Source organism: Rhinoderma darwinii, chromosome 1, assembly GCF_050947455.1.
Source record: "Rhinoderma darwinii isolate aRhiDar2 chromosome 1, aRhiDar2.hap1, whole genome shotgun sequence".
Lineage (NCBI taxonomy): Eukaryota > Metazoa > Chordata > Amphibia > Anura > Rhinodermatidae > Rhinoderma > Rhinoderma darwinii.
The window spans coordinates 365,276,495-365,289,750 of NC_134687.1; the positions used below are offsets into that span (position 1 = coordinate 365,276,495).

The 13,256-nt window shown below is 44.5% G+C and overlaps 1 protein-coding gene across 1 annotated transcript in view; it reads right to left on the reverse strand.

The window, feature by feature from the left end:
* SLC1A1 (solute carrier family 1 member 1) overlaps positions 1–12,947 on the reverse strand; it is an 89,822-nt gene extending 76,875 nt beyond the window's left edge. Inside the window, exon 1 of the mRNA XM_075827542.1 lies at positions 12,587–12,947. Within this exon, the coding sequence (XP_075683657.1) occupies positions 12,587–12,677 (91 nt within the window). The 5' untranslated portion in view covers positions 12,678–12,947. The remainder of the gene's footprint in view (positions 1–12,586) is intronic.
* Between the last annotated feature and the right edge of the window lie 309 nt (positions 12,948–13,256).

The window sequence follows — 13,256 nt, forward strand, 5'->3', positions numbered from 1 at the left end:
CTGCTCTGCGTTTTGTACCTCGTACACTCCTGGTTTGACTCGGCTCGTTCACCACTCTTGTTGTTCACGGTGTTGCCGTGGGCAACTGCCCCATTTCCCTTTGCTTCTGTGTACCCTTGTCTGTTTGTCTGTCGTGCACTTACTGAGCGTAGGGACCGTCGCCCAGTTGTACCCCGTCGCCTAGGGCGGGTCGTTGCAAGTAGGCCGGGACTGAGTGGCGGGTAGATTAGGGCTCACTTGTCTGTTTCCCTACCCCCATCATTACATAATCACAAGCCCTTTACCTAGTCTACCCTGGTCGCTCACACCACTATGGACCCCCTTGAGACCCTGGCTCAGCAAATGCAGGGTCTCTCCCTACAGGTCCAGGCCCTGGCTCAGAGGGTCAACCAGCCTGATGCTACCATGGTAGTGCCCCTCACCTCACCTCTTGAAACCCACCTCAAGTTGCCTGACCGGTTCTCAGGGGACCGGAAGACTTTTTTCTCCTTTCAGGAGAGTTGTAGGCTCTATTTTCGCTTAAAGCCCCACTCCTCAGGTTCTGAGAGCCAGCGGGTGGGTATAATTATGTCCCGGCTCCAGGAAGGGCCCAAAGAATGGGCCTTCTCCTTGGCTCCTGACGCCCCTGAACTTTCCTCCATTGATCTTTTCTTTTCTGCTCTCGGACTCATTTATGACGAGATTGACAGGACTGCCTTTGCCGAGAGTCAGCTGGTGACCTTACGTCAGGGTAAGAGACCTGTGGAGGAGTATTGTTCTGACTTTAGGAAGTGGTGCGTAGCTTCTCGGTGGAATGACCCTGCCTTAAGGTGCCAGTTTAAGTTGGGTCTGTCGAACGCCCTGAAAGACCTGCTAGTTAGTTATCACTCTTCTGACTCCCTAGACCAGGTTATGGCTTTAGCGGTACGACTTGACCGACGTCTCAGGGAACGACAACTTGAACGTTTTTGTGTTTTCCCCTCTGACTCCCCCATGATGCCTCCCGAAGTTCCGTTGCTTCGCTCTTCCACGGAAGACTCGGAGGTACCTATGCAACTCGGGGCCTCCGTGTCCCCCCGACAACGTAGAGAGTTCCACAGGAAGAATGGTCTCTGCTTCTATTGTGGGGATGACAAGCATCAAGTGAACACCTGTCCTAGGCGTAAGAATAAGCAGCCGGAGGTCACTTGGGTGCACAGGTATTTCCCGTAAATATGAAACGTAATAAAATCTTGCTTCCCTTTCAGGTCTCTTTTGGTGGTAGGTCTGCTACCGGCAGTGCCTTCGTGGATTCAGGGTCTTCTGCTAATATCATGTCTGTGGAATTTGCTATGTCTCTAGCTATGCCTTTGTTTGATTTGCCTAAACCTGTCCCGGTAGTGGGTATTGACTCCACTCCTCTTGCTAATGGTTATTTTACACAGCATACCCCTTGTTGGCTCCATGCATTTGGAGCAGTGCTCTGTACTGTTGATGCAGGGATTATCGTCCGATTTGGTTTTAGGCCTTCCCTGGTTGCAGTTGCATAATCCCACGTTTGACTGGAATACTGGGGAGCTTACCAAATGGGGTAATGAATGCTTAACGCCATGTTTTTCTGTTAATTCTATTTCTCCCCCTGAGGAGGTGAACACGCTACCTGAGTTTGTTCAGGACTTCGCTGATGTTTTCTCTAAGGAGGCCTCCGAGGTGTTACCTCCTCATAGAGATTACGATTGCGCCATCAATTTTGTAACAGGAGCTAAGCTCTCTAAGGGTAGGATATTTAATCTCTCTTGTCCCGAATGTGAAGCCATGAGAGAGTATATCCAGGAATGCCTGGCCAAGGGTTACATTCGCCCCTCTACTTCTCCGGTAGGTGCTGGCTTCTTCTTTGTAGGGAAGAAGGATGGTGGTCTTAGGCCATCCATTGACTACCGTAACTTGAATAAGGTCACTGTAAGGAACCAGTATCCCCTTCCTTTGATTCCTGATCTCTTTAATCAGGTTCAGGGGGCCCAATGGCTCTCTAAGTGTGATCTACGGGGGGCGTATAACCTTATCCGCATCAAGGAGGGAGATGAGTGGAAGACTGCGTTTTAACACGCCCGAAGGTCATTTCGAATACCTCGTCATGCCCTTTGGGTTGTGTAATGCTCCCGCGGTCTTCCAGAATTTCATAAATTAGATTTTAAGAGATTACCTGGGGGTATTTCTTGTAGTGTACCTTGATGACATACTTGTGTTTTCCAAGGACTGTTCCTCCCACATTGAGCATGTCAGGAAGGTGCTCCAGGTCCTTCGGGAAAACAAACTGTTTGCGAAGATCGAAAAATGTGTCTTTGGGGGGCAGGAGATACCATTTTTGGGTCAAATCCTCACTCCTCATGAATTCTGCATGGACCCCGCCAAGGTTAAGGCTGTGGCGGAATGGGTCCAACCTGCCTCCCTGAAGGCGTTACAGTGCTTCTTGGGGTTCGCTAATTATTACAGGAGATTTATTGCTAACTTCTCGGTCATCGCTAAGCCTCTTACGGACCTCACTCGCAAAGGTGCTGATCTCCTCCACTGGCCTCCTGAGGCTGTCCAGGCTTTTGAGGTCCTTAAGAAGTGCTTTATCTCGGCCCCGGTGCTGGTTCAGCCCAACCAAATGGAGCCATTTGTCGTGGAGGTTGACGCCTTCTAGGTGGGAGTGGGTGCTGTCTTGTCCCAGGGTACCAGTTCCCTCACCCATCTCCGTCCCTGTGCCTACTTCTCCAGGAAGTTTTCGCCCACTGAGAGTAACTATGATATTGGCAACCGCGAACTCTTAGCCATTAAATGGGCATTTGAAGAGTGGCGCCACTTCCTGGAGGGGGCTAGGCACCAGGTAACGGTCCTTACCGACCACAAGAATCTGGTTTTCCTAGAATCTGCCCAGAGGCTAAACCCGAGACAAGCTCGATGGGCGTTATTTTTTACCAGATTCAACTTTTTGGTTACCTGTAGGGCTGGGTCTAAAAATATTAAGGCTGATGTACTGTCGCGTAGCTTCATGGCCAGCCCTCCTTCGGAGGAAGATCCTGCTTGTATTTAGCCTCCAGGTATAATCATTTCCTCTATTGATTCTGATTTGGTCTCTGATATTGCTGCTGATCAAGGTTCAGCTCCCGGGAACATTCCTGAGAACAAGCTGTTTGTTCCCCTGCAATTTCGGCTAAGGGTACTTAGGGAAAATCATGACTCCGCACTATCTGGTCATCCAGGCATCCTGGGTACCAAGCACCTCATTGCCAGAAACTATTGGTGGCCTGGGTTGCCTAAAGACGTTAAGGCCTACGTCGCCACTTGTGAGGTTTGTGCTAGGTCCAAGACTCCCAGGTCCCGACCAGCGGGCTTACTACATTCTTTGCCCATTCCCCAGAGACCTTGGACCCATATCTCCATGGATTTTATCACCGATTTGCCTCCATCTCAAGGCAAGTCGGTGGTGTGGGTTGTAGTAGACCGCTTCAGTAAGTTGTGCCACTTTGTGCCCCTCAAGAAACTACCCAATGCTAAGACGTTAGCTACCTTGTTTGTCAAACACATCCTGTGCCTCCATGGGGTCCCTGTCAATATTGTTTCTGACAGAGGGGTACAATTTGTTTCTTTGTTGTGGAGAGCCTTCTGTAAAAAGTTGGAGATTGATCTGTCCTTCTCCTCTGCCTTCCATCCTGAAACTAATGGCCAAACTGAGAGGACTAATCAGTCTCTAGAACTATATTTAAGGTGTTTTATCTCTGACTGTCAATATGATTGGGACTCATTCTTTCCCCTCGCAGAATTTTCCCTTAATAACCGGGTCAGTAACTCGTCAGGGGTCTCCCCCTTTTTCTGTAATTTTGGGTTTAATCCACGGTTCTCCTCCGTTTCACCTGGTAGTTCCAACAATCCCGAGGTAGAGGTCGTTCATCGGGAACTGTGCACAGTCTGGGCCCAGGTTCAGAAGAACCTAGAGGCGTCCCAGAGCATACAAAAAACTCAGGCAGATAGAAGACGTTCTGCTAACCCCTTGTTTATGGTCGGGGATCTGGTGTGGCTATCGTCTGAGAACTTGCGCCTTAAAGTCCCGTCCAAGAAGTTTGCTCCCCGGTTTATAGGGCCGTACAAGGTCATTGAAGTCCTCAATCCTGTCTCCTTCCGACTGGAGTTGCCCCCATCTTTTCGAGTACACGACGTGTTTCATGCCTCCCTCCTTAAACGCTGCTTCCCGTCCTTGGCTCCCTCGAGGAAACCTCCTGTCCCCGTTCTTACCCCTGAAGGGGTAGAATTCGAGGTGGCCAAGATTGTGGACAGCAAGATGGTCCAAGGCTCCCTCCAGTACCTGGTCCATTGGAGAGGATACGGGCCGGAGGAGAGGACTTGGGTACTCGCCCGGGATGTTCACGCTGGGGTATTGGTCAGGAGGTTCCACCTTCGTTTCCCCAATAAACCAGGTCCATCTAGAAAGGGTCCGGTGGCCCCTCATAAAAGGGGGGGTACTGTCAAGGATCTGCCAGGCACAGCTTCTGTGTATATGTATAGGTAATCAGTCTGCACCTGCTTGTATGTCTGTGAGACTGACTCCATCTTCCACCACTCAGGATGGCAGGCTTAGGAGTGGGAGAGCCTATCACAGCCAGGCCAGACGGAGCTAGCTCCCGCCCTCTGTCTATTTATACCTGCCTTTCCTGTTCCTCATTGCTTGTGATTCTTCTGTTTGGTTTCCTAGCTGCAGCTTCTGTACTATTTGACCCTGCTTCATATAACCCTGGCTTACTGACTTACTGACTACTCTCCTGCTCTGCGTTTGGTACCTCGTACACTCCTGGTTTGACTCGGCTTGTTCACTACTCTCCTGCTCTGCGTTTTGTACCTCGTACACTCCTGGTTTGACTCGCCTCGTTCACCACTCTTGTTGTTCACGGTGTTGCCGTGGGCAACTGTCCCATTTCCCTTTGCTTCTGTGTACCCTTGTCTGTTTGTCTGTCGTGCACTTATTGAGCGTAGGGACCGTCGCCCAGTTGTATCCCGTCGCCTAGGGCGGGTCGTTGAAAGTAGGCAGGGACTGAGTGGAGGGTAGATTAGGGCTCACTTGTCTGTTTCCCTACCCCCATCATTACAGGACGTTTTTGGAGCCGTTTTCTCATAGACTGCATTGAAAACCGCTCCAAAAACGGCCGAAAAAACGCAGCGAAAACGCAGCGAAAAACGCGAGTTGCTCAAAAAACTTCTGAAAATCAGGGGCTGTTTTGCTTTGAAAATAGCTCTGTATTTTCAGACGTTTTTTGTTAAGCGTGTGAACATACCCTAAGACTGGGTTCACACGACCTATTTTCAGATGTAAACGAGGCGTATTATGCCTCGTTTTACATCTGAAAATACGGCTCCAATACGTTGGCAAACATCTGCCCATTCATTTGAATGGGTTTGCCGACGTACCGTGCCGACGACCTGTCATTTCCGCGTCGTCGTTTGACAGCAGTCAAACGACGACGCGTAAATTGACTCCCTCGTCAAAGAAGTGCAGGACACTTCTTTGAAACATAATTTGAGCCGTTCTTCATTGAATTCAATGAAGAACAGCTCAAGATTATGGGCGTTAAAGACGCCTCGCAAAATGCGAGGACGAGCAATTACGTCTGAAACGACGCAGCTGTTTTCTCCTGAAAACAGTCTGTAATTTCAGACGTAAAAGCCTGTTATCGTGTGCACATACCCTAAGGGTGTATTCACAAGGTTGTGTGAGTGTCTGGTATCTACCCACAAGGATGTATTCATGCATTTTGACAGCAATGTGCCGCGACTTTACAAATTGCAGTAAAAATGCACATGCTTTTTTCAGCGCGGTTTTCCGCCTCGTGGCAAACAGCGCTGCAAAACTGCACCGTGTGAATACATCCTTAAGGCTAGATGCACACGTTGCTGAATTTTGAAAATCTTCAAACACTTCAGGGTAACGAGCAGGATCCCGCTCGAGAGCCATCCCACTCGTTTAACCTGTTAAATGCCGCGGTCAATAGCGACCGTGGAATTTAAATTACTAAAAACAGGGGGGGCCCTCATAACATTCCAACGACCCCCCGCGACGCGATCGCGGGTTGCCGTTGGTTGGCATGGCAGTCTGCCATCTTTTGTACTTTTGTACTCCAGCAGGGCTTCATAGGAGAGTGTCAGTATCCAGATATACTACAATACATTAGTATTGCATTATGTCATGCAAGCGATCCAAAGATCGCTGGTTCGAGTCCTCAAGAGGGAAAAGTAAAAAACAGTAAAATAAAATTTTTTAAAGAAATTAAAAAAAAATTACAATTAAAAGCTCAAATAACCCCCCTTTTCCCATTTTCCCTCAAGCACAATGTAAAAAAAAATTAAAAAAATTAACATAACTGATATCAACGCGTCCGTATAGGCTGAACTATTACAATATATCATTATTTAGTCCACACGGTGAATGCCGTAAAAACAAAAAATTAAAAACAGAATCTCTGTTTTTTGGGCACTTCATCTCCCATCTCCCACAAAACAATTTAATAAAAGTGATCAAAAAGTCTCATGTACACTAAAATGGTACTAATAGAAACTACTCGCCGCGCAAAATATAAGCCCTTATACTGCTCAATCGACGGAAAAATAAAAAAGTTATGGCGACAAAACTCACATTTTATTTTTAACAATCAGTTTTTTCCTTGTAATAGTAGTAAAAACTATATAAATTTGGTGTCACCATAATCGTATTGACCTGCAGAATAAAGTTAACATGCCATTTTTACCACACGTGAACGCCGTAAAAACAAAACCCCCGAAAAGATTCCACCCCGCAAATAATTTTTTTCCTGGTTCCCACCACATTATATGGTACCGTGAAAATCCACAATTCGTCCTGCAAAAAACAAGCCCTGATATGGCAATATTGATGGAAAAATATAAAAGTTATGACTTTTGTAATGTGGGGAGGAAAAAAACGAATGTGAAAATCCCAAAAATGGCTGTGGCAGGAAAGGGTTAAAATGGTGAGAAATTGAAACACAAACTACATAAATAAGTTGTAGAACTTTACATTTATACAGTGATTAAGCTTTATTTACATAAAACCTCTCTAAAAAGGAACCTACTTTAACCCTTTCCCGACATTTGACGTATCCCGCACATTTAACTCGTTAAATTCCATGGTCGATACCGACCGCAGCATTTAAATCGTTAGAAAGAGGGGGCGGCCCCATCTAACAGCTCATCGCGCCCCCCCCCAAATGCAATCGCGTCGGGGGCGATGGTTGCTATGGCTGCCTGGGGGCCTAATGAAGGCCCCCAGGTCCGCCATCTTTGTGCTCCTAATAAGCCCTGCATCCGGCAGGGCTTAAGGGTATGTGCACACGGTAGCAGGCTTTTACGTCTGAAAAGACAGACTGTTTTCAGGAGAAAACAGCTGCCTCGTTTCAGCCGTAATTGCTCCTCCTCGCATTTTGCGAGGCTTCTCTGACAGCCGTAAATTTTGAGCTGCTCTTCATTGAGTTCAATGAAGAACGGCTCAAATTACGTCTGAAAGAAGTGTCCTGCACTTCTTTGACGAGGCTGTATTTTTACGCGTCGTCGTTTGACAGCTGACAAACGACGACGCGTAAATGACAGGTTGTCTGCACAGTACGTTGGCAAACCCATTCAGATGAATGGGCAGATGTTTGCCGACGTATTGTAGCCGTATTTTCAGACGTAAAACGAGGCATAATACGCCTCGTTTACGTCTGAAAATAGGTCGTGTGAACCCAGCCTAAGGGTATGTTCACACGTAGTCAACAAAAACGTCTGAAAATCCAGAGCTGTTTTCAAGGGAAAACAGACCCTCCTTTTCAGACGTTTTTTTACCAACTCGCATTTTTCGCGGCGTTTTCCCGCCGTTTTCGCGGCGTTTTTTACGTCCGTTTTTGGAGCTGTTTTCATTGGAGTCTATGAGAAAACAGCTCCAAAAACGTCCAAAGAAGTGTCCTGCACTTCTTTTGCCGAGGCTGTATTTTTACGCGTCGTCGTTTGACAGCTGTCAAACGACGACGCGTAAATAACAGGTCGTCTGCACAGTACGTCGGCAAACCCATTCAAATGAATGGGCAGATGTTTGCCGACGTATTGTAGCCCTATTTTCAGACGTAAAACGAGGCATAATACGCCTCGTTTACGTCTGAAATTTGGCCGTGTGAACATACCCTAATAGTTGCCTGTCAGAATCACGATATACTGCAATACATTAGTATTGCAGTATATCGTGCAAGCGCTGGTTGAAGTCCCCTAGGGGGACTAATAAAAAAAAAGTACAAATTTGTAAAATAAAGTTGTTTTTTTATGTGAAAAAAAAATAAAAATATTAAAAGTTCAAAAAAAAACCTTTTCCCATTTTCCCCCTAGAGCATAGTAAAAAAATAAATAAACATAACTGGTATCGCCGCGTCAGTAAAAGTCTGAACTATTACAATATATCATTATTTAACCCGCACGGTGAATGCTGTAAAAAAAAAAAATTGTAAACGCCAGAATCTCTATTTTTTGGTCACCTAATCTCCCACAAAAAATTAAATAGAAAGTGATCAAAACGTTGCATGTACCCCAAAATTGTATCATTAAAAACTACAACTTATCCCGCAAAAAATAAGCCCTCATACCACTTAATCGACGGAAAAATAAAAACGTTATGGCTCTCGGAAATTGGCGACACAAAATACATTTTCTTTTTTACACTTAGGTTTTTACTTGTAAAAGTAGTAAAATATAGAAAAAACTATACATATTTGGTATCGCCGTAATCGTATTGACCCACAGAATAAAGTTCACCTGTTGTTTAATTGCACAGTGAATTCCGTAAAAACAAAGCGCAAAAAACAATGGAGGAATTGCTGCTTTTTTTTCATTTTTTACCCTACAAATATTTTTTTTCCAGTTTCCTTGTACATTATATGGCACAATAAATGGCGCTACGAAAAACTGCAACTCGTCCCGCAAAAATCAAGCCCTCATAGTACTATATCGACAGAAAATTATAAAACGTTATGGCTTTTGGAAGGTGGCAAGGAAAAAACTAAAATGAAAATCTGAAAAAGGGCTGCGGCGGGAAAGGGTTAAGACAGGTGCATTTTAATCAGGGACATTTGTAAGATTTCCTTAAGGAGTTAAATTAGTGGTAGGGGCTGCACATGACTTCTGCGGGTCAACTGCTTGGAATAGGATTTCTCTTTTTTCATACTGCACTGCCCTGTGGACAAATTCAGCTATCCTGAAAACAGTCTGTCATTTCAGACGTAAATGCCTCTCATCGTGTGCACATACCCTTAGGCTGGGTTCAGACGACCTATTTTCAGATGTAAACGAGGCGTATTATGCCTCGTTTTACGTCTGAAAATAAGGCTACAATACGTCGGCAAACATCTGCCCATTCATTTGAATGGGTTTGCCGACGTACTGTGCAGAGAACCTGTCATTTACGCGTCGTCGTTTGACAGCTGTCAAACGACGACGCGTAAAAATACAGCCTCGTCAAAAGAAGTGCAGGACACTTCTTTCAGACGTAATTTGAGCCGTTCTTCATTGAACTCAATGAAGAGCAGCTCAAAATTTACGGCTGTCAGAGAAGCCTCGCAAAATGCGAGGAGGAGCATTTATGAATGAAACGAGGCAGCTGTTTTCTCCTGAAAACAGTCTGTCATTTCAGAGGTAAATGCCTGCTACCGTGTGCATATACCCTTACAGTGCAGAATATGTGACCGTGTAAAAGGACCTAAACATATGGCATTGATATCTGATCAGCGGCGGTCCAACCCTATCAATGCCTAGAACTATGGCACTTCTGATTTGAATGTTGTGGCATCAATGTGACTCCTCTGAATACCCCTTTAAAAAGGGAGTCTCATCAGACAACCCCTTTTAGTCTGAAACAGCTGATTCTGCCAGTGGAAGCTGCGCCCGGCCAGGCAATTCCCCTGCAGCGGACGCTAGTAATACATGCAATGCATGGACGAGGGTCTCAAGCGGGGACCCCCCCCCCTCTATGATGTCCATATCTTTTCACATTTTCCCCTCAGATATGTGTTTATTTTAGAACATTTTTGATCTACCAAAGCACACTGAGGAAAAATTCATCACTGCTCCCCCTTCCCATGTAAACATGTGCGTACATTGTATTTGTCATACTCATGTTTACATGGAAGAGGGGGCAGTGCTGAATCTTTCCTCAGTGTACTTTGGTAGATCAAAAATGTTATGAAATAAAGACGTTTCTATTCACAAGAGTTGAGAAGAAAACCTGGAACGCACGTCCACTTGCTACACTTGATCTATTGCGGCTCAGTGAAACTTCAAAAACGTACGAACATGACGTTGTTACTTTACATTTTGCTCAAACTGTATAAGCCCACTTGCCACTTCACGGCGACCTCTTTAAAGTGGGTCCCTACTCTACCAAGTGTAGTATGGCATGGCCACCAGTGCCGCTGCAACACAGTACCCATAGAGGGAGCAACCAAGGAGACCAACAACACCCATGCTGCCAGTCTAAGCCAACTTGGCTCTGGGCCACGTCCCCCAACAGATACAGCATCACAGCAGCAAAGATCACCACACAACACCACAAGAAAGTGACCAGATGGAAGAAGCTCACCTTTCCTTGTAGTCTCAGTGGCCAAACTGAGAACAAAGAGGTAGAAACCCTTATGCAATCACCTGCTATTAAAAACACCTGAGCCAAATGGGTGGTGGGCCAGAAAAAAAAGAGACAGACTATATATATACACAAGAATTTATTAAATAAACAGTAAACAGTAAAAGTATGAGGCGAAACGTATATAATCCTGGCCAGCCCATTCAACTAACATCTATCTATCTATCTATCTATCTATCTATCTATCTATCTATCTATCTGTCATCTATCTATCTATCTATCTATCTATCTATCTATCTATCTATCTATCTGTCATCTATCTATCTATCTATCTATCTATCTATCTATCTATCTACTATCTATCTATCTATCTATCTATCTATCTCATATCTATCTATCTCATATCTATCTATCTATCTATCTATCTATCTATCTATCTATCTATCATCTATCTATCTATCTATCTGTCTGTCTGTCTGTCGGTCTATCTATCTATCTATCTATCTATCTATCTATCTATCTATCTATCTATCTATCTATCTATCTATCTATCTATCATCTATCTATCTATCTATCTATCTATCTATCTATCTATCTATCTATCTATCTATCTGTCATCTATCTATCTATCTATCTATCTATCTATCTATCTACTATCTATCTATCTATCTATCTATCTATCTATCTATCTATCTATCTATCTATCTATCTATCTATCTATCTCATATCTATCTATCTCATATCTATCTATCTATCTATCTATCTATCTATCTATCTATCTATCTATCTATCTATCTATCTATCTATCTATCTATCTATCTGTCTGTCTGTCTGTCTGTCGGTCTATCTATCTATCTATCTATCTATCTATCTATCTATCTATCTATCTATCTATCTATCTATCTATCTATCTATCTATCTATCTATCTATCTGTCTATCTGTCTATCTTTCTGTCTGTCTGTCTACAGATATTTCCACCTGTACCTTTGTTTAAATTTGGTTAAGGATTCCAATTTCTCATGAAGCAAATTCAATACACTATCATGATATACTAGCAATATTCTTGACAGGCTGCAACGCACATTACAACCAGTAAGATACATACGTAGATAAATATAGCAGAGACATCTCGTAACATAATATCGCAAAATCATGTTTTCTTTCAAAGCTGGTCATCTCGCGCCATACATCTCAGGATATGTTGAGATATAAGGAAAGGTAAGGGAGGACACATCTATCTATCTATCTATCTATCTATCTATCTCTCTCTCTCTCTCTCTCTCTCTCTCTCTCTCTATCTATCTATCTATCTATCTATCTATCTATCATCTCATGTCTATCTATCTCATATCTATCTATCTGTCGGTCTGTCTATCTATCTATCTATCTATCTATCTATCTATCTATCTATCTATCTATCTATCTATCTATCTATCTATCTATCTATCTATCTATCCCATATCTATCTATCTATCTATCTATCTATCTATCTATCTATCTATCTATCTATCTATCTATCTATCTATCTATCTATCTATCTATCTATCTCATATATATCTTTCTCACATATATCTATAGCTATATGAATTTCTCTCCTATGTCAATTACCTATCTATCTAGTGCCATGGCATGAAAATCCAATGGTAACATTCCAATCGGGGTATTTCCTATAGGAAAGGACCTCTTTCAGCTACACTTTCCCATAGGCCCATAATAGCTGCCAAGTGCAGACTATCCGGGCGTCTGGTGCTTGGTACCCATTTTACCTCATGGAAAGTAGGACTACTCCTCTGCAGCATTAACATTCTCCAACACGTTCTGCCTGCCAATGCAGGAGTCAGATAGCAATGCATTGCGTGTAGGAGACCACAATACAGGCAGCCGACTAATGATTACCTCCCCCGCCATCTATTGAGCACGGACTAGAAATACATATACAACACGCAGCGCTACACACAGTATGGAGACGTATACATCACACTGACCTAGTACCACGGCCACCACGGTGGTGATGAGGAGCCAGTTGTTCCTCAGGATCCTTTTGCAGTCACAGCCTTTCTTCATCTTCTTCCCCATGTCTGGTTAGTGCAGCGAAGACGATGCGGAGAGGTGTCACACTGCAGAGCTGCGGTCCCCTATGAGGCAGCCTTTGTGACTGCGGCAGGGAGCCACGGAGGTGTCTGATGCTGGCGGGAAGGGCAGTCTCCCGTGTGTGAGCGCTGCAGTCCACAGGCTGTGCTGATAATGACGACTACCTGTAGGCACTGCCTCACATCTGCCACATGAACCTGCCCGTTCTACCAGTGCCTCCCTCCTCTCAGCCCTTTTTGCCTAGTCCACCTCCCTATCCGTCAGATAAATGGGCATTGTTCCTTGTCCCGCCTCGCTGTTACATGGCTAATGGTGAATCACTGTCATAACCTCATTACTCTTCAGTGACACTTTCATCATTGTGCTCTACTCAGTATAATCTCATGTGAACGTATCCTAATAAGTGGGGGTCACACAATGGACCAAAAGAAAAATTCTATGTGGACAGGTCACACAGGCGGTTGCGGAGAGGCGTGTTTGTCACCCTAATTTTCAAGATTATTATTATTATTTTTTTTTACAAAACTACGATTAGATCCAAGACCGAGGAATGACAGGTGCGAA